This window comes from Apostichopus japonicus, chromosome 13 (assembly GCF_037975245.1).
Source record: "Apostichopus japonicus isolate 1M-3 chromosome 13, ASM3797524v1, whole genome shotgun sequence".
Taxonomy (NCBI): Eukaryota; Metazoa; Echinodermata; class Holothuroidea; order Aspidochirotida; family Stichopodidae; genus Apostichopus; species Apostichopus japonicus.
This window is the reverse complement of record NC_092573.1, coordinates 6373994-6395732: the sequence shown is the minus strand read 5'-3', so window position 1 is coordinate 6395732 and position 21739 is coordinate 6373994. Positions and strand designations below refer to the sequence as shown.

At 35.1% G+C, this 21739-nt stretch overlaps 1 protein-coding gene across 3 annotated transcripts in view; it reads right to left on the bottom strand.

Moving 5' to 3' along the window:
* Window positions 1–18224, bottom strand: part of LOC139978842 (neuronal acetylcholine receptor subunit alpha-7-like) — a 72681-nt gene extending 54457 nt beyond the window's left edge. For all 3 annotated transcript variants that reach the window (XM_071989372.1, XM_071989371.1, XM_071989373.1), the window contains exon 1: window positions 17881–18224. In XM_071989372.1, the coding sequence (XP_071845473.1) occupies window positions 17881–17947 (67 nt within the window). In that variant the 5' untranslated portion in view covers window positions 17948–18224. The remainder of the gene's footprint in view (window positions 1–17880) is intronic.
* Between the last annotated feature and the right edge of the window lie 3515 nt (window positions 18225–21739).

The window sequence follows — 21739 nt, the reverse complement described above, 5'->3', positions numbered from 1 at the left end:
ATGATAAATGAATGCAAAGGGGGTATCAAGAAACAGCGCGGAAATATTTCATAAACGCGAAACAAGAAAAAGAAGAAGAAAAATAATAATAAGAAGAAAATCCACTTACGTCAAAAAATCGCTGCTTTAAGTACAAATTTTCTTAATAAGAACGTACACAATTTTGTAACCTGTGATTCAACTGTTCACTTGAGAGATATGTTAATCTCTATTTACGTTTGTTAACGTTTGATGTATATATTAATAACACGGTACACAGGTACATATACTTTTCATAAAATGTATAATTTTGAATTGTTTGCTTGTCAACTCCGACATTCTTTTAATTAAAGATTATTTCATTTTGTAAATAAATAAGAACACGAGAATAGGGTCTAACTTTCATGGGAATTCGATCGAATGTTCATGAAACGAATTCTCATAACTTCTAAGGATAATATTTACTCACGAAAGAACAAGACAAAGTCATATAAAGAACGAAGAAACAGAATAAAACCACAAAAACAAAAGCAATACCAATAAAAAAACACTACGAAAAACTAGTGACGTGCGCTGTGGAGGGGGGGGGGGTGGGGGTGGGCAGGAGGCCATGGACCCACTCCATGCTCAGTCGGGGGATTTTTCATATTCAGTCTGGGACGATTAATACCACTCCCCCGGGCCCAAGGCTCCCCAGAAAGGGATCCAAAAGCAGTTATTAGCACAATCTTACGCTTAGACCTAAGTATATGTTTAATGCTTAGACTCAAGTATAGGCTTAATGCTTAGACCTAAGTATAGGCTTAATGCTTAGACCTAATACAGGCTTAATGCTTAGACCCTAAGTTAAGCACATAAGGTGATCACATATAAGTTGGAATCAGCTTCTACCATCCCAGGGCCATACGCCCTCCTTTACAAAATCCTGAATTCACTTCTGGCCCTTACATAAAGATTCATGCCTCTACAACAGTCAGTCGCTTTTTCAAGACCCCCCCCCCCACCCTCCCACACCCTCTACCTTCGACTTTTCATGTCCACTCCTCTGTTAGTAACAATATCAACAGCAATGACAACAACAATAAAGAAAACACAACAACACCGACAAAGACAACAAAAAAGTACTAAAAGAAGCAACAACAACAACAATGCATTATACATATTTTGAGCAAAACTAATGACAATAAGGTGATAAAGTGTGCCAAATATAATTAGTCTGTTTGAACTCAATGCTATCGAGAAAAAGTACATGTCATTGATATAAACAATGCCCATGGCAAATTGTAGGACATTGTGTCGCGGGTTTAACGGAAGCGAGTACAGGCAATGTCAAAGGTCAACAAAGATAACATTAAAACAGGACATGCGGTGTTTCTTTGAGCGATTCTATGATGTAATTTTTACTTTCATAATCCAGTTCTTTATGATTCGAATCCTTCAGATATTACATGAATGTTACAATAACTAGGTCAAAGCACCCCTCCCCTGCTCCAAAAAGAAGGGGGGGTGGCATTCGCAAGTACTTCTGTCGCCTCGGGGTTCGAAAATTCCTTGAATATACAATTATAGCCAGCAGTCACTTACACGGTACTTTACATGAGCCAGTAGGTTCAAAGATGTACCGTACTTCATTTGAAATTTCTTTTACCGCAACCTGATATTTTATACCCTATCGGATTTACTCATGAGGCTCAGCCAACGGGAATCCATATTAAGAAAAAAGATAATTAATTCATATATATTGAACTGAAGGATTTTTCTCTAGCATTAGAAAAAACAAAGTTCAATCGAATGTATGAAAGTGGTTAAAATTTCTTAAAACTATATAGAAATTCTATAAATCTAAAAAGTTTTCCATTATAATCTAGTATTTTTATAACTTCCTTCCTTGATATATTAAATAAGTCTTTAATCAATTTCTTGATTCAATAAAGCTCTTGTGTGGTAGATAAGCGAGTTGACTGATATTTGGCGACCTATGATTCAGGGTTCGTGAAAGAGATTTACATGACATTTTCAAGAGAAAATAAATTCTCACCGTGTGCGTGGTACATTAATAAAGGAGTTTCTAAATAGAACCCTCCCCCCCCCCAAAAAAAAAAATAAAAAATCGTAGTTACTTTCGATCGAGATTATATATATCGAATTCCTCGATTTCACAATATTTCAAGGTATCTCAAGTTCATCAGTATTAATTCCATGTAATTTACATATGCTACAAAAATAGCAGAAAGTTTTAAAAGGTACATATCTGAATAATAAGAAGCTAAACGTCCCATTTCGTTTTAGATATATTGAGCAATGATGTTTGTTCTAAAATAGAGCAATATTTCATATGTGACTACTCAAGAAAGATAAATATAAGTAAGCAACTGATCCACAATAAGAGGTCCCATATTTCCAGTTGAAATATCATTCACCAATTTAAATATATAGTTCCGTCTGCTACTCTAACATTGATGTATGCGTTGCAATATCTATTCACTGTGCCACTTTGAATGTATGTAAGCAACTGATTCACATTTAAAGGTCCACTAAATCTACTGAAATATAATTCACCCGTTTAAATATATAGTTCCGTCTGCTACTCTAACATTGATGTATGCGTTGCAATATCTATTCACTGTGCCACTTTGCATGTATGTAAGCAACTGATTCACATTTAAAGGTCCACTAGTTCTACTGAAATATAATTCACCCGTTTAAATATATAGTTCCGTCTGCTACTCTAACATTGATGTATGCGTTGCAATATCTATTCACTGTGCCACTTTGAATGTATGTAAGCAACTGATTCACATTTAAAGGTCCACTAGTTCCACTGAAATATAATTCACCCCGTTTAAATATATAGTTCCGTCTGCTACTCTAAGATTTATGTATGCGTTACAATATCTATTCACTGTGCCACTTTGAATGTATGTATGTAAGCAACTGATTCACATTTAAAGGTTCACTAGTTCCACTGAAATATAATTCACCCGTTTTAATATATAGTTCCGTCTGCTACTCTAACATTGATGTATGCGTTACAATGTCTATTCAGTGTGCCACTTTGAATGTAAGTAAGCAACTGATCTATAATTAGAAGTCCCATAATTCCAGTTGAAATATCATTCACCTGTTTAAATATATAGTTCCGTCTGCTACTCTAAGATTTATGTATGCGTTTATAATATCTATTCAGTGTGCCACTTAATAAACTTTCAGTGGCATATGTCACCAGTCTGAAGTAGGTTCGGTTCATCCAACCTGGTGGCATCAATCACTTAATTGTAAGGTCAGTGAACTTACGGTTATTTCTGTCCAAAGTATCAAACGACTGAAAATATAATAACAAACAAGAGATAATCAACCAGATTCTAAACTATCAATTGACTAATATAAAATAATAACGAATTCGTTAATACAAGACATATCGGAATATTGCATTTGATAACTAAAGCAAGAAACTGAGAGAGGAATAATTTTCTTTAGCAAGGAGTACCTTTTTCCTATTAAATTTTTTTTTTGGGGGGGGGGGGTTGATATCTTTGAACTCTAAGCTGACTCCAAACGCCCTCGTTTGGTTTCATCTTACCGACTTGAAGACTTATTGAATTAAAGGGCGCGAGCGTAATCGTCGGAAGTTAACAGCTGTCGGATAACTTTCAGTTGCAAGGAGTATGTCACAAATGTGTCGCAAAATTTACAAGCTGAGGCTAACCTTGAGGACACGGATTTATTCCAGGTTACTTTTGTTATCTACAACATGTCAAGTCGTCTGCTGCACTCCATGGAATGATATCTCACGGAGAAAACGGTGAACATGACATAAAGAGCCAATATGTCGGTGTGTTATTGTAATGTAAGTAAAGATTTAAAGATTATTGTTGTCCACGACGTAGATAACACTTTTTTCATATATGATACTAAAATGAGTAAAATATATTATATAAGAGCATATTTCTACTTTTATCTTAATCGCCTATATTTACTTATGAAAAATAATAAGAAAGGATTTTTTTTCAAAATACGTTGCTTGATATTTTCCGAATGAAAGATATTGGAATCCCTGCTTTAATTATGATTTTTCACTTTTGCGACATCAAGTTGGTTATGATAGAATGAAATTGATCTGATAAACAAAACCAAACCTAGTTATTTTTGGACAAATTCCTTACCATATATTTCAATTTGTGATCAATAATGTACTTTTTCAAATGTTAGGAATAGACTTGTTGGCCGTGACAATAAGTACCAATGGTATCCTCAAAATGACAGAATCTCCCCTCATGGAACGTGTCTATACTTTAGAAGTCGAAATTGATTGTCACAAAGAAAGTTTGACAAACTTTAACGCAAAATTCAGCTTTAACATAAAATCATTCCTAACATAAATCAACTATGCCACTTAACGTGATTATACCAAACATTAACACAAACTAATCTTTTTTTGGTTAGTTCATGCTTTTAGGTTGATTGGGTTCCTGAGATCAAAAATCTTTACTTTATAATCCATCAAACTCGCCAAAGGCCAATAATGACATTAAGACATTACCTTTCACAGATAAAACATAGTGATACATGAATTTATGTAGAACACAAACATTCCAGTAGAAAAGGATTAAAACCTTGTTAATCGGATGCAATTGAGTTAAAATACAGATCTCTTAGTTATATAGAAAGAAGGATATTCAAATCATGTGAGAATTTTACACGTGCAGTCTTAGGCATCAGGTGTAATGCATATATAATTCTAACCATTCTGCGAGTTTACAATTATATTCCGAAACATTCTTCACCCATTGTCTTGAATTCCTTTCTTTTTTCCCCCCTTCCATTTCTTTTATTCCTATAGTCAACTCATCTTCGCTTGTGTGAGGAAAGAGCAAAAAGTTTCTCAAACTATTGAATAACAAACGAACCACAGATAGAATGAGACAACAAAAAAATGGCCTAAGTTTTTTTTTATGCTTTCTAAATGTCAACATTTGCCTTGGCACATCAGCTAAAGGGCTTCGCATTGGACCAATCAAAGCTTGTCTTTATAACTTGGCATTGACATGCTATGTATGGTGATCTTAATTTAATTGTAAGAAATCCAGGGGATGTCTGAAGGTACTGTTAGAAGTGGCTGACGGTTTGAAGAAATTCCACAAATATTCCCCCTAAAATTAACATATTACAGAATGCACAATTTAAAAAAAAAATCGGTCCCCTGAGAGAATTTTGTTTGGAAATCTTGTCTTCCTCATAAAGTAAGGAGAAAGAGTATGAGGAAATTCCTCTGGCAGAATAGAGAAAAAAAATTATCCTGAAATTTACTTAAAAGAGTAATTGGTCAGTTTCGAAAAATATTCTCTCTCACATCTTGGTTCTTTCAAAACATTACAACAAAAAGAAGAAGACGGACGTTTAAGATTGTGCAAAAATCCAACCTGAATGGTTAATGAGATGATTACCAATTTAAGAGGTTTCTTTTGTTTTAAGATCGTTACAAAACATGGAACTCTGTTAGAAGAAGGGGATGGTGGGTAATCGACTGCAAAATTTTGCAAATTTATTAAGTTCATTGCGTATACGGTGACATATATTCTGCAATCCTGAAAGATTGACAAGAAAGTGTATAAAAAATAGATACTGCCGATACTTGCTAAATAATTGATTTTTGAAGATTTTCTATAGGTATATAAGCGATGTAAATATTCAATCTGGGGATTAATATCATTGATTTACAAAATCTCTCTGATACAGTGGCGCGTACAAAAGGAGAACATGGGGTGGGGTGGTTGGGGGGGGCATTGAAGAATGTTCAGTAGGAGAATTTTGTCAAACTTCATAAATATATAGTTATTAACAAAATCTTGCGTTTAGACATATATTAATAGAGCTAATTTATAGTGTAAATATATTTGATGTGTGTGTGTGTGTGTGGGGGGGGGGGGGGGGTCCTAACCTCTGCAATAAAAGCCACATTCCAAGAAACGTGGTCGGTTTAACTGCATGTACATTACATAATGTGTCTGATGAATGAGCAAGGTTTGCTCATGTCTACTACATCATTGGAATTTGACTATCATTAGAATGTGACGTCATCATAGTTTGTCATTGTCAGATGACTGTTTCAAGTTCATGTATAGAGAGACTCCTCGGTTATGATATTAAGGAGTTGTACTCAAGGCAATGACAATTAAACTGAACAGGTAAGCTGCAACCAGGTACTTCACCTATGAATCTCGGAAGAAAACCACAGGAAGGAAAGACGAGATATTATAAAATATGAACTAATATGTATTTGGTTTACCACATTATAATCAACTTGAATCCCTTTCTGAATAGGCTTTTGCTAGCTTTTAGGATGTTGATTAAGCAAACTGTTTGTATTAACATGATACATAATAGAAGTATACTCAGCAATAAATAAATGGAATTACTTTGTGCAAACGCAGTTACCATGTATTAGTATACGGCTGTTTCAACTCAAATGTATCAAAAAGAAGGAGCGAGATATTAGGAAATGTAATAATAATAAGAATTCCCTTGTTTCTATAGAGGAAACAGGTACGAAGAAATGTTTGGTCTGCAATCTGGAGTCCCATTAAGAACAGAAGTTGGCAAGGATCTGATCGATTTTCCTAAGCCCCTGACAAACCTACTCTCTCTGACGAGATGTTGCGAAATCAATATCCATGGCTACAGGGAAGCGCAGTTCACGACTATTACGTGGTTTTCAAAAGAAGCAGAAACAGTATTCGGTTACAACGCATTTCGCGTTGGATGGAAAGAGACAGATATATAAGTTAAAGAAAAACATCCGAGAAAAGTAGGCTCAAACGTATATAGTGAGTTTTTCTGTCGTCGTTAAAGCAATATATGCCATGTTTTATGCAGCATTTACGATAATTGAAAAGAAAATTTAAGGAAATGTTAAATATGAAGGCGTTTGTAGAATTTGACAAAAATTAAAAATAGATATGGTATATGGCAACGAAGGAGAAGGAGAAGGAGAAGGAGAAGGAGAAGGAGAAGGAGAAGGAGAAGGAGAAGGAGAAGGAGAAGGAGAAGGAGAAGGAGAAGGAGAAGGAGAAGGAGAAGGAGAAGGAGAAGGAGAAGGAGAAGGAGAAGGAGAAGGAGAAGGAGAAGGAGAAGGAGAAGGAGAAGGAGAAGGAGAAGGAGAAGGAGAAGGAGAAGGAGAAGGAGAAGGAGAAGGAGAAGGAGAAGGAGAAGGAGAAGGAGAAGGAGAAGGAGAAGGAGAAGGAGAATATATCGCGGAGAAGGAGAAGGAGAATATATCGCACACGTTTTCTAACTTTTATTCTATAAACAAAGATCTTCTGTATCCAATTAATGATTTCAGATTTTTTTTGAATATCTTCAGATTAACGCAAAATATTGATTCTGAATAGATTTTCTAAATCGCCAGTTAAAGTGAAAATCAAGTGAGGTATAACAATACATTTCCAATGCCGTAGTTACGATTTGTTAAGAAAACTTCTTTATTTTCATTAAAAAAAAAATCGGAATGAAAAAAGCTTTAAGGGGTGAAAGTGGCATCGACAATGCATGAAGATTGTAAAGTATGTTTATGCTTGTGGCGAGCAGATCTGGTATATGACGTACTTAAGATAAATAGAGCGGAATGGAGGTGAGGAAATAAATTCCCATAGCCTTTCGGTTAATGGATCATATATATTGTAGGTGGTATCACGACTACAAGAGAATTAAAAAAGCGACTTTCAAGTACACGAAGGTGAGTTAAAGGTAAACAGAAAAGAAGAAGGAGAAAGAGATGTGCATGAAGTTCAAAATTCGTCCTCTTTTGTGTAACAAACGATTAAAGCTACATCAAGTTGACATGGGTCTTAACTAGTCGTAACCGTATAAACCCGTATACTTGTATTCCATAATAGCCGACCTATACTCCCACTCGCAATCATGAAGTTCCAAGATTAAGTACCCTTATTTGCACTTGTAGACGTCTTCTGGGACGATTCCATAACCCCCTCCCCTCCCCCTGTGGCATTTAAAACCCTCACCCGTACAGTTTGGAGACTTCCTACAATAGTATCATTAAAAGAATGACAACAGCTTGCTTGCTGAAGGCTACCGAAGATCTATTTTCTTCAAGCCAAAATGTCGACACTGATAACATCCTTCCAGTACAACGCTTACAGCAGAGAAAGTTAGGCCTACAGTCTACTTTGCATACGTATATATCTATGCATCATTTCAGCAAGCCGGAAGTGATGTGGTATCCTCTGCTTTAAGCTTTGAGATGGCAAACTGGTGTATTGATTAATATATGGGAGAGCATGTTCTGAAAGAACTGTGTAAAATGTCCATTTTCTCTCAGAGAGTGAAGACATGGAATTAAGCTATCACGTGGATTGTTATAAGAGGGTAGTCTAAGGGTGCGTATATTGAGCGAGTATCAATGTATGACCAGTGTCTTTCTGCTGTGTAGAAAAGGCCGTGTTCCTCATATAGGTCATTCCATCTAATCACTCCTTTTTTAAGTACTGAATTAGTTAAGGAAATGCCAATTAAGAAAGTAATTGACTAAAGTTAAGTTGTTAAGTATATATATATATATGTATATTGAATCTCTTAGTGAAAAAGACTAAGAACAGAAGACGCACATATATGAAGGGTCCTATGGGGATAGGAACAGAGACGCCGTTAATGGCACTTGACTGTATATATTAAATGTGATTACCTACCATCAGAGCAAGCGTTATGAATATTTCACTATAAATTCGAGCAAAATTAATAACTAAGGGACTTATCCTTTAAATCTTGACTGTGACAACGAGTATTTGAAAAACTTAAAATGGCGAAAAATTCTTGTAAATGATATAAAAAAAATTAAAAAACTCGACTCTTGTTAGAATTTACGAAAATATTTGATGTCAAAGACTCTACAAAACTGAACAATAAATGTAAATTAATAATGAAATATGCGATAAAGAATGTACTGTATGAACGAGATAATTATTTCAGTGAAAATGTCAGTCTAAAATTTGGAATATTATAAAAAGAATGGAAATTGCATATGATATTCACACTACGTTTGTGCACACTATGTTTTCATTACGACAGGGAGCTTTTTGTACGTTAATTGGTTTCTTCTAACAGTTTAATTACAAAGACAAAAAACAACAGCAAAGCACACACAGTTTGGAAGTGGTGGTGGTTGTGATAACGAAGAGGTGTGTGCGGGAGAGGGGGTGTATAGGTAAGCATGCTAAAACTTAATTTGCTTACACAAATCTACCCTCAGTCCCTGCCTGGTATGTATGTCAATTACTACTTGGTCATACATTGTATGTACAATTTAGTTAGTTTGGAAACAACGTTTAGACACATGACTGAAATATAACACATTTGACTGAGCAATATATGCAAAGAGATAAAATGTAATCAGAGCGTTTTTAGACTAATTTCGCACATGGCGATATTCCGTCATAAGAACATCTGCAAGAAGGTCTTCCTACCATTTGATCTGTAAATCTGTAAATTGAATCAGGTTTTAAGAAGAAAAGTAAAAAAAAAAAAAAACATTGAAGAAAAAAATATTCTTTGCATCAATATGTCTACGCAGAAACCAGTAGTTTATGTTTAAGAACCAAACTCAAAATTCAATCCAATTTACATGAAAAATGCATGCGTTCCATCATATTGACTTTTAAGGTGGTTTCCTGGGATGGAACTGTATGGCCCCATGCGGCTTCCGTATGATAATGAGTCAAGTGACGTTGCCCTTCTGTATAGACTTGAAACAGACCGACATAAAGTGTATTATTTAATTAGCGCCAAAAGGTGATCGATAAATTTAGAGTATGTCTTCTAACGAAAGATATTGAACGATGTGAAAGAAGAAAGAAAAGAGAGAAGAAAATTTGCTTGATTGTCATTGGGAATCAAAGTAATCAAGGCGACAGAATCAACAAATTAGCAAATGTTAGAGTAACACCTGTGGAAATGATTAATAAACTAGGAGGAGAATGTAAAGAGGGTTGGGTTAATCGATCTCCAGATCAAAACTAACAAAAACTAGTGTTATAGAGCGACGTTAGACAGAGAGGGAAGGAAGAGGTCATTAGAGAAAGAGAGAGAGAAAGAGAGGTGGAAAGAGATTCGAAGGAATGAAGCAAGCGATGGGTTGGTGTCATTATATCATTCCCTCACACTTTTAATGTTTAACAAACTGGATGTTCTCATTGTGTGAGAACTTTGCAGATAATAGCAAAAGTATATGCGATATAATATAGAACTTCTCTATACGGTATCCTGACGATAGCCAGGATTATCATCGCCGTTAATCTCTCAATTAATGTGATGGAACATGTTTAGGATATTGTTATTAGTAAATAGCATGACTATGTGTATAATACTGTCGTGATACTGGTAACAATGTAGTGTAAAACACTGACGTGGTGAGTCGAAAGCCAGGTCGAGCCCGGGTACTATTACGTCATCGAATCCCTTTGGCCACTCTTCATTTTCCTTAACTATATTATGAAAAAGAAAACAATTCTTTACCCCATATGTTCCCGCCATTCCGTGTTTTTCATGGCCTCTAACTGACACCAACCCGAAGGTTCCATCCCCCTTGACCCTCCTTCTCGTCGGAACTGCACATGACAAGACGTCCGGTGTAGTAGTATATTTTGTCCCCTGCACAAAGTGTCCGTCCGGACACTTTTTACCGGGACATTCTGTCCGGCCGGAAAACACAGCCCAAATTTTATATACCTCCTCACAGTAAATAAAGTCCGACCGGACGAAATGTCCTAGGAAGTTTTGTCCGCTAAGATATTATAGGATATTGGTCTCCTTCAACGAAACGTGTACATGTGTCTTTTAATTAGTATAGTCTCTTAGCTTAATGTAATTATGTTCAGGACAGCTTGTTAGCAGTATAGGGAATCGAAATTTAAGTAAAATAACGTGACGGTTAATGTTTGCCATTGACGACCGCGGCAAGAATGATAAAAAAGATAAAATTATATCCTCTACTGATGACAATTAAATAGTAGACCTCTACTAAATGGTAGTTTCATGGGTATAACATATAGTTTCATACGTTGGGAACACTGATGCAGAGCGTTGACTAGCATAAGACTTCAAGCAAATCATTACAGCTAAGTACCTCATTGTGTTTGTTCGGTAAGGGGAAGGGTGTGGTGGGTTACAAACCCCGCCCATGTTTTAATACATCCTCTTCCTTTAGTTAGATAAATATCCGACACAATTACTTTTCTCATTGTTTTAGGAGTCTGTGGTACTGCTATCGTGAATAATGTAGATGACCTTAGTAATGTTTTAGTTTAGTTTATTTAGTAAGGGGAAAAATATATATATAGTCCTCAGATACAAATGTTTTGTTGTTGTGTTTATCGATTAATTATTACAAGCAACAAGATGGTGTGATAACTGAACACTCTCAACCAGACTGAACTCTCATTTTCTTATTCAGTATAATCTACCTTTAACTTGAAGTAGTCAACTGTCATTTGAAATACTTAAAAAGAGAAAAGATCATTAGATGGAAATCAACATAATCATAATTGCTATCTTCCTTACTTTCTGAAATCTCATGTTACTGTGTAACCATCCTGATTAAGAAAGAAATATTGCATATGTGTATATCTATTTTTTATGAATAACCACCGAACTGTATAATCTACAGGCTGGTAACATCGCTTTGACAGTGTCCCTCTAATGGTTGTTTATTTCAAAAATTATTTATAACCTTATGTTCTTTGGATTTCAGTGGAAATGTCTTAAAACAAAATACTTCCTTTTGACAACACTACCTTCTTTGTTTGAAAATATCATAGTAGTTAACATTTTGACCAGAATATGAGCAGTCATTTCAAAAGGATTTGAAGCTTTTTCGTTCAGGCACAGTTTTTTTGTAACCAACATAGGTATATATATATATATATATATATATATATATATATATGTATATACCTATGTTGCCTATAATTATAAGGAGTAGATATATACAAAGTTTGAGATTCATAAATGCCCCTCTTTTCGAGCAGATTTCTGAATATTTACCTCAACAATATCAACAATATCAACAACAACAACAACAACAACAACAACAGCAACAAGCACACACACAACGACAACTGGGACAGTAGTGTATAATGGTTATACAGCTTACACATTGAGAAGCAGTGAGACGTGACACCTATAGCTGTACTTAATATTCAGGCAGATAGTTCATCACTCACGTGACATGAACGCAAACGTAATTAATGTCAAGAGGCCTGATACTTGTAAATTCCTCCGATCGATCGAGGACTATAGTTTCAACGAATTTCTACTTTCCCCTTCCAATTAAGTCTAGCCCTAAATGTAAGGTCGGCATTCAAGTAACAGTGTCTCTTTCGAAGCTAATCGTTTTATTACACACTTATATCAGAAGAACGTCTTTCATGACGTGAATAACATAATTAATAAAAAGACAGTAAAGTAAGGGAGCAGGAGAGTGTTTTGTTTTTGCATTAAGGGATACCATGCTGACTGTTTACCGGTTCTGAGGTTTCGCTAATAAAGTAATATACATTTGTTGCATGTGTAGCAGTTCCGCTATTTAACACGTCGTTGTGCAATATCTGATAAATAAGACAACGTGCGGTACCTACTGTATGCAGCCTTTACTTACAATTATTGTTCGCGTGTTTTGACCCCACAACTAGACTTGGGCAATAGAGGGATATAATGGTAGTGGTGGGGGGGGGGGGGCTGGGGGAGGGGAGAGATTATGAACTTCTCACGCTGCTGGCAAGATTAGGAATTTATATGTAGTTCATTCCAAATATCAGTTTATAGTTAGTGCAAATATTAAAGTCAGATTCTTTGGTCTCAATATGTGCGGAAATAAAAAATTAAATTGATCACTTATGGCCATATTTAGCTATTTTGGAAATGTTAAGGATGCTTCCTCGCACCTTTGTTCGTCTTTTAATTAGAAGTGTTCCTTCTGCAACTTTCTACGGTGAATATTGTAACACGACTAACCTCTGTGTACTTGCATATGTGAAAGCAAGATCAAGAAATGAACGAGACAATATGTTATGTCCAATATGAGATCCGTGTGTGTACTCAGTGTAATAACAAACAAATGGTGACAGTCACACACAAAAAGAAGAAGAAAACCCCAAAATACAAGACATTTTAATGTTATCTAGATCAAGCTATTCACTAAACACTACAAGAATATTAATTACTACAACCAGCGGCTAAAATCGTGATATTTTCATTCTTTCCACTTTACTCAGAGACATGCTGATGTATAACTACAAAAACGTTTGTTTGTAGTTGCTTTGTATAGAAAGTTAAAAGATAGAATTTCTACTTAGTTTGCCATCAATTTATGGGGCAATTTTGGTGGGAGAGAAATCTTATTGAGTATGTAAAATGAAGCAGTAAAATTGATAACGATTCTTCAAGGGCACGACATAAAAAAGATAAAATAGGATAGGATTGGATTTTATTATTTTGTTATTTTCTTGTTTCAAAGCGTCTTTTGTCATGACTATGTTGAATTTTCTCGTACAGTTTTATTCTTAAAATCAACGATGTTTCTCAGAGATCACATAACTCAGACTTTACTTTCATATTTGTTGTGTCTTTTCTCCGAAATGAGTATAAACTAACGCCGAATTCATATTTTTATATTCCTTGGTGAGGTGAGGGGAGTAGAATTTTGTACGCCGAGGTATTCATTTTTCGAAATGGCTCTTTCTGGATGGGAAAGTACTCTTAGCAACAGACACAAATATAGATTTGGCACAAATAGATAGAATATATTCATTGGATTAGTAGCATGAGAGAACGCAATAAGACGCACAAGGTACCATAAAGTCATTTCGATGCCTTTTATCATACATGTCTATTTGTTAAATTTGAACGCGAAGGAACACTGTCTTTGTGAAATCCTCTTGTTGACTATTAAGCTATTCTTATATCAAGCCTTTTTAATAATGACTCGCTAAATATATCAAACTAATTCTCTCTTTGACTAGGTGTTTCCTTTACATTCGAGCATAACTTGACATGGATAACCATTTATTTGGTCTATTTTTGTCACGAAAATAGTAACTCTATACAATGATATATTAGTAAACTGTGGTATCAGACTGCTCATTATTATTCATAGATTACTGAGCACAGGATAACCGAATTGCTGGAAATGTACTAAGTATAAGTTATATAACCACCACTGCCCTTAATTTTTGTTGGTAAAGTTTAGTATAGACCATCATGTTGTTATTGCTCCAATATATTTCAGTAGATAGCATCATGAATGAACTATACACATTCAATTAAAATGTCGCCTTTATTATGAGGTTTCTTAGATGGAAGTTTTACTTCAAGTACTAGAACAAATGATATAATTGATGAATAGCCTTAAAGTTGACACTGATTGTATAGCCATCCATAAGTAACAAATCGATTACGTTTTAGTAACTACTACTAATCAGATGTTTCGTTTTAAGTAGCGATTACTTACCATAATTTATAATAAAAAACAGGCTCAGTTCGTGGGAATAAAACTGCAATTATATACATTCAACTATCCTCTTACCCCAAAACCCTGGTGAATGTATAAATGCCTTGTAAGTTTGTAGATACCTGATGCTAAGGCCTCACTGTATGGATGTAGAGGAAAGAACTATCTTTCTCCCCCCCCCCAAAAAAAAAATCCTGAGTTATTCTTCTCTTACGGAGATTCATCACCATTGCCAAACAAGAGCAAAAAAAAAACTTCCTAAAAACGTTTGCTTACTCGACAAGATAACAGGAAGGGTTTGAGGTTTGGTTTGAGCAAAACTACGTCTCTTGGCTCGAGATTTATGAGTGTAACTCTTTCAATTAAAGGGATGTAAGATCTGTCAGACATAACAAGTTAAACTGAGTAATACTCCTTATCTAAACCGACTAGTGATAACAGTATCTCTTGCAGCACAAAATACTGAGCTAAACCACCACTCCAATTTGAAGTGATACCGTTGTCAAAGAGACTACTTCCTAACAAAGTGTACGTTTAGATTTTAGATGTCATAGTTAACAGAAAGACAAGCGGCACACTGCTTTAAAGGATCAGTAGGGGTATCTCATATATATTAAAGACGTCGTAACTTTGCTATCCCTCAAAACAAATAAAGTCAGCCTTCGATTGAAAGCATATCTATAATAGGTTATTGCTGTCACGTGACTGACATAGTAAACCTAAAGTAGTAAGTAAAGCTACCTCGCGTAATAGTTCAGCAATGAAATTCATCTTTATGTGTCAGACGAATATATACAGCAATGAAATTCATCTTTCTGTGTCTATATATAAATATATATATACACACACACACATAAATATATATATATATATATATATATATATATATATATATATATATATATATATATATATATATATATATATATATATATATATAGATAGATAGATAGATAGATGTGGGTGTGTGTGCAAGTGTATATGTTTGTCATTTCGAAGGTTAGGACTGTATTGCGCAATCACCTATGAGTCACTGTTGATCAGGGAAAAATATGATGCAAACGGGGGTCATTATGAATGTCACATTGTGAAAGTAACAGAATACCAATATCTAGATTATACGTGTAACCACTTTTGCTCTTCTGTTACTAGCTTATTTAGGGGAAGCAGTGAAGACATGTATTATATAGGCTAACCATACACAAACCAACATATTAAGGGAATATTGTAATGCACATTTAGCTTTGAACTATAAATACTAATTTAGTTTGGGAGCCTCTCATAAAATACTGGAATAATACTTGCTTGAAAGAGTCAAAATGTGCATTGCAAAAGAAAACACACAAAAATTGGAATTTAATAGGGACGTTATACAGCTGAACCAATCAAATTTCCTATACATAATTCTGATAGCAAAATATTTGGATTTACCTGTGTAGCCTCCCGCACACCCTCAATCTTGTTTCCTTTATTTTGGTTCACATTGTTGATACCACTGGAAAACCGGTTTGTATTTCATTAGAAGATATAAATACAAACAAAGAGGAAGAAACGAAGACCCCCCTCCCATCCTAACAATAGAGAGAACAGACTGACAGACAGATAGATAGATTAAATTAGTATTATAAGTACGATTGACACAGTTTAATCATTGAATATTACATCTAAATTTACATATTACGTATATCATTGAGTAAAGTATTCCGTAGTTTTTGTTTTTATTCCAATTACATCCAAAACTGCACAATTTATAAAGAAAATCTATAAAAGATGCTCGAAGGAAGATTTCTAATAAAAACTTGGTAAAAATTGACTAACCCTGATAATTACAAGAGAACAATAACCCTTTATCATGCAAATTGCCTATAAACAGTAATCTTTGTTAATCCAAGTCACCTTTCACTTTGTCATTTATTCTGATTTGAAGCAATTTTATTCTCTCTCTGCTTAACCTCTTATTTACGCCATTTGAATCCATTTCCGAAGATAAATTAAGCTATTAAAGTGTTAGTTAAGTCCTTCTATAAATAGAAGGATGAATCTATGCTGTCAAACAAATCTAATAAATAGAACCAAAGAATTAGCACTTTTTGAAAAATATGTTTTGCTAAGATTTTGTCACACGTCGATTGATGTATTCAACTGCATAGAAAAATAAGTATTAATAAAATAAAACGTCAAAAATGTTTAGATACTTTTTTTTTTAGGGATGGTTAATACATGGTTGGGATGGTTTATTTAAGTTAGTATAATGACATCGATTCATATATATATTATGTATTCCATCGAAAGATTAGAAACTAAAGACTAAAACAATTGATCAATTCATTGTCTTCTTTAATATAATAAAAAAGCGTAAATGTAGGAGAAAAACGTAAACGAAATTGGGTAAGTTAGGTTTTGTTAAACCAGTTTTCGCATCTGCATTTTATATCATAATTTCATTCACAAACGTGTCTGTTCGAAGCAGAATAATCTCATCGATTATCGATTATAGACTGATTATACTGACAATATTTACAGTTTGTCAATTATATCGGAAAAATAAGACATGCAAGATATTGTTAAAACATTGACTTTAGTTATCAGCATATTGAAATATGCTACATAAGAACAGTTGTTTGTTTTGCATTTTTGACAAGATTATACTAAAATTCAGAATCTTTTTCCTTTTTTAAATTAACACAAATTAATATTGAAACTTTTTGGGAAAGCATTCCAAAATTCCTATTCGTCCATCAACAGATCATTCGCCTCAGTATGTTTCATTGCCAAACACAACTATACACTTTAAAATCATTAGCGTAACTAACCTATGTGTACATCTCAGATAATAAGTAAAACAAAGCATCATAAATATGCAATTAGTCGATAAAAATTTGGGTTCGCTTCATTTCTTTCGGATACAGAAGAAAATCGTCAGAGGAAATATTGTTTCTTTGATATGAATTCATCAATTGTCTGAAGTTTACATGATAGGTCATCAAATCTCCCAAAGAAAACTAAAAAAAGGAGGGAAATGTTTCCTTTACAAGATTTTCTTAAAGTTTTGTTCTGTTAAAATTTAGAGGAAATAATCGAGATGTTGACAATGAACGAAGCAATAATCAAAGTTTTGTCATTGGACAAACCAAGTTTTTAATTAGCCACAATGTTTCTTTCCAATGGTAGCCTGCGTTATATTTATCATGTGAAGATTCTTATATTAAATACGGCATGTTAACGTATAACATAGCCCTAAGAATCATACAAATGATAACGAAAACCTGAAAACCCGATTTACAAAGGTTGATGGGTTCCTGTGGACTGTTAAAAGAAAGTTATTTTTGGCTGTGGTTATTTCTCAAATTTCAAAACAATGGTAAGAACATCTGCTGACAACTTACCGCAAGTCAACACTTGATTCAAAATGGAAACTTTGAAGAATTGAAAGCCAGCGAATATTTCCGGCATTTTTGCATCTATTAAATCGAAGTACTTGTCCCTTCTGCTAAAATAGGAGGCCCACAAGTTGAGTCGAAGCTGTATCTCGTTTTGGTACGTCGACACGGCTATTCTTGAAACTTCAATCTCCGAGCGAGAGGTATGTCATCCCGTTGACAAATCAGCAATTATACACGGACCGCAACCGAAAACAAGAATTCCCACCAATCTAACTAATAATCACGTATCACGTCGACTGAAGACAGTCCTTTCAGAACTAATCAAACGAGTAGGTAACATCACCAGACGAACTTAAACTCAATGTAGTATCGTCCGTCCACACAATCGACGCGGTTGCGCGAATAAGGTACGTCGAAGAGGATAGGGAGCGCTCTTTCAAAATTAAAACTTGTGTAATATATTGAAGTTTAGTATCTTTCACTTTTCACCTTTATACTATTCTATGAGGAATAAACTAAGATTATAAATTCAAAGTATCGTCTTGATGGGAGATTGTTTTTTTACTGCAGCTACCGCTCGTGACGGCCTAGAGCTCTCTATTAAATATAGTCACCATACATATAGGCGTTAGCATATTTCTCTTTTCAAACTATATTAACTAACGATTTACGTTTGTGTCTCTCTCGAGTTTAGGTAGATTCTAAAATGAGGGGATTGGATGCGTCATTATAATGTCCTTAATTCAGTGTTCCGTCTCGCTTCATGGAGACGCACGTTTGAAATGTCATTCACAACCATGGTGAAACGGGTCACTTTCGACGCGAAAACAACATAACAGAACAGAAATTCGACTTGCCTTGACATGTCCGAAAGGGTACATAATATATGCCATAAGGGTGTAAATTGCGTTTGAACATTTTCAAGGTTATTGTTCTGTTTGAACATGATATTTCCTTAGCAAAATCATCCGGTCAGATACTTTCATTCTGGGACAACATGGACCACCTCACCGTATCCAAACGTCCATTGGTGTTAACGGGTGAACTTGGTACCGACGAAGACCTAAATCTAATTGTAGAGATCCGAGTATTTTTTTCATCAAATGCAGCGCTTGCCTTCAACGTTTTCACCCTGCTTTATAAGTACTTAAAACATTAAATCATGCCTAATCATATGTGATTGATACCGGGTCTTGAAACAAGGGATGTCTTTGGCGCCTCTGGCGTTACTATTGATCCGTATACGCGACCAGAGAAAATCGGCACCTGAATCTATATAATAATAATAAATAATAAATGAATTTATAAAGCGCTTAAATCAACGAAGTATTCAATAGCGCTGTACAACCCTAATAGAACACCAACTTGAAAAAATGAGTCTTCAAACAAGACTTGAACTGACTGAGAGTGGGAGAACTCCGCACAGATATGGGCAGACCATTCCAGAGCTTGTGCCCGGCTGATGGAAAGGCACGGTCGCCATAGGTTTTCAGTTTAGTTCTGGGAACAGTGAGAGTGAGTGTATTGCTAGAACGCAAGGTATAACGAGTATTGACCTGGAAGGACAGATCGTCTGACAAATAGGCGGGTGCCGTTCCATGAATGCACTTATACACCAGGAGCAGTACTTTAAACTTAATTCTGAATTCAACAGGCAACCAGTGCAAAGAATGGAGGATACTCAACGATGGTGTGTTGAAGTCATATAGCAGTCTACAACAAGTCTGGCTGCGCTGTTCTGCAGACGTTGCAGTCTCTGAATCAGATACCCTGGAACACCATGGAGCAAACTATTGCAATAATCCAAATGGCTATGAATAAATGAATGAACCAAGGTGCTCATAGTTCTAGAAGACATATGTTTCCTACCTAATCTTCTTTAGATTAAAAATATAGTAGAAACCAGTCTTGCAAACTTTACTGATATGTTTATCCATTTTCATGTGTTTGTCGAAAATAACCCCGAGGTTGCGGACTTGATCACAAGAAGCAATGGAAGCACCACCAACTTTGATAGACTTATTGACGACCTTTGTGAGCTGGACTGGAGTGCCGAGAATCATATAGGATGGCAGTGCGCAATTCAGTTCCTCAAAGCCCAACAGCACAATGGTTTCGAGCCGTTAAGCCGGTGTCAATATATATATATATATATATATATATATATATATATATATATATATATATATATATATATATATATAAGAATTACCTCTAATAGTACAGCAATCTTTAAATGTGAACTCTATTATATTGAACGAATCCTTTGGGTGGGGTGTGAGGGATAATGGGGATGGGGTTGTTACCTAGTGTATGTTTTATAATTTCACCAGCGTATTTGTGTAGAATAGACTATTTTACTAAGGTTCCTGGACATTCCCTTCTATTCCCGTCACAGTTTTATTTGGCTTTGCAGTGTGTCAACTGAGCTGTAACCAACACACCAAGAAATGAAAATAAACATTTCATAATAAAAATGATGGCGCTAGTTTAGAACTTGTCTTTACTTTAAAAATACTACAGTGTCCCTTAAAAGCATTCATACATTCAATATTTTTAGGAGAATAGCGCCTCATTAGGCCACGTATTCAATAGCAAACATGGCGGTCGCACAGAATGGTTAGACCCCCACAGGCAAGGATTCGCGCTCGCTTCTGGTCGATTTGACCGACCCTCTTCGCATCCTCCTGGGTTCTGAGGGGACATCAAGTGAGAAGTAAACATGGGATCCTAGGCCACAAAAAGTCCCTTAAAGCACCGGTCACCACGTCAGCTAGTAAGATATTTGGTTTTAATTGATAAATAAAGACTTCAGAGAGGGGTATGCGAAAAGGAAAGAAGTGTTGCATATAATAACTTTAGATGGATTCCAGCCCGGAACCCTAGAATATAATGAAATGTACATTAACCTTAAATGTTTCTTTATAATATCGCAACACACAGGAATAATATAAGATTTATATGAGAGATCTAAATGTACAATAGGTTTACACTATAATGATATCGATGACTTCGAAGCAAGTAGAAATATCTTAAGAAAAAGTGAAAGAGTCGAAATTATGTGTTAAAATGTTGAATTTGTCTATCTCTCAGTTGGGCCACCGTAGCATCAACAAATGTTTAATTCGTTTAAACTGCGAATATGTCCAAAATTGGGCAACGTCCCCCTTAACTCTTTGCTTCTCAGCCCACTGTCGTTGGTGCTCTAGTTGGCGCAGAGTACAAGTTCAAGAACTCTTGTACTCGGTTCTCACTCGACACCTCCCCCCACCCCCCCCCCACATTCACCGTCACTGTGATGTCGAACAGGTTCAACAAAACCTTAACAAATATCGATATTGACAGAGTAATACACGAAATAGACCGGGTCTCCATAATTACACCCATACGGCACAGCCCTTGCAGAAGAAAGAAATACATTAATTTCATATCAATGATGATTGACTTCTAACTCAAATGTCGACCATCTTTTTCGTTTTGTGTCCATTAAATTATGAACCTAAGCTAAGCTGCAATCCTCATCGTGGCAATAGATGTCGAGAAAAAAAGTTGACGAAAGTTCAGGTCACATGATTTAACTACGCAATGCTATACGCTACTGTCAATTAGTACATAGACATTAATGTTAATATTGTTTGTATTGTTATCTTATAATGAGTCGTGAGCAAGATATATTAAAGGATTGTGTATCAAGGAAAGAATGCATCTTTTTAAAGGAGTATTACTTTCTTTTTGTGAACATATTACATTTACATTATAAAGGAATAAAGGGAGAAGATGATAATTTTTTCATCATATGTACTGTGATGATGTTTCTCACTAAGTACTTGCCATACGCATTTCATTAAATTTAAAACACAAA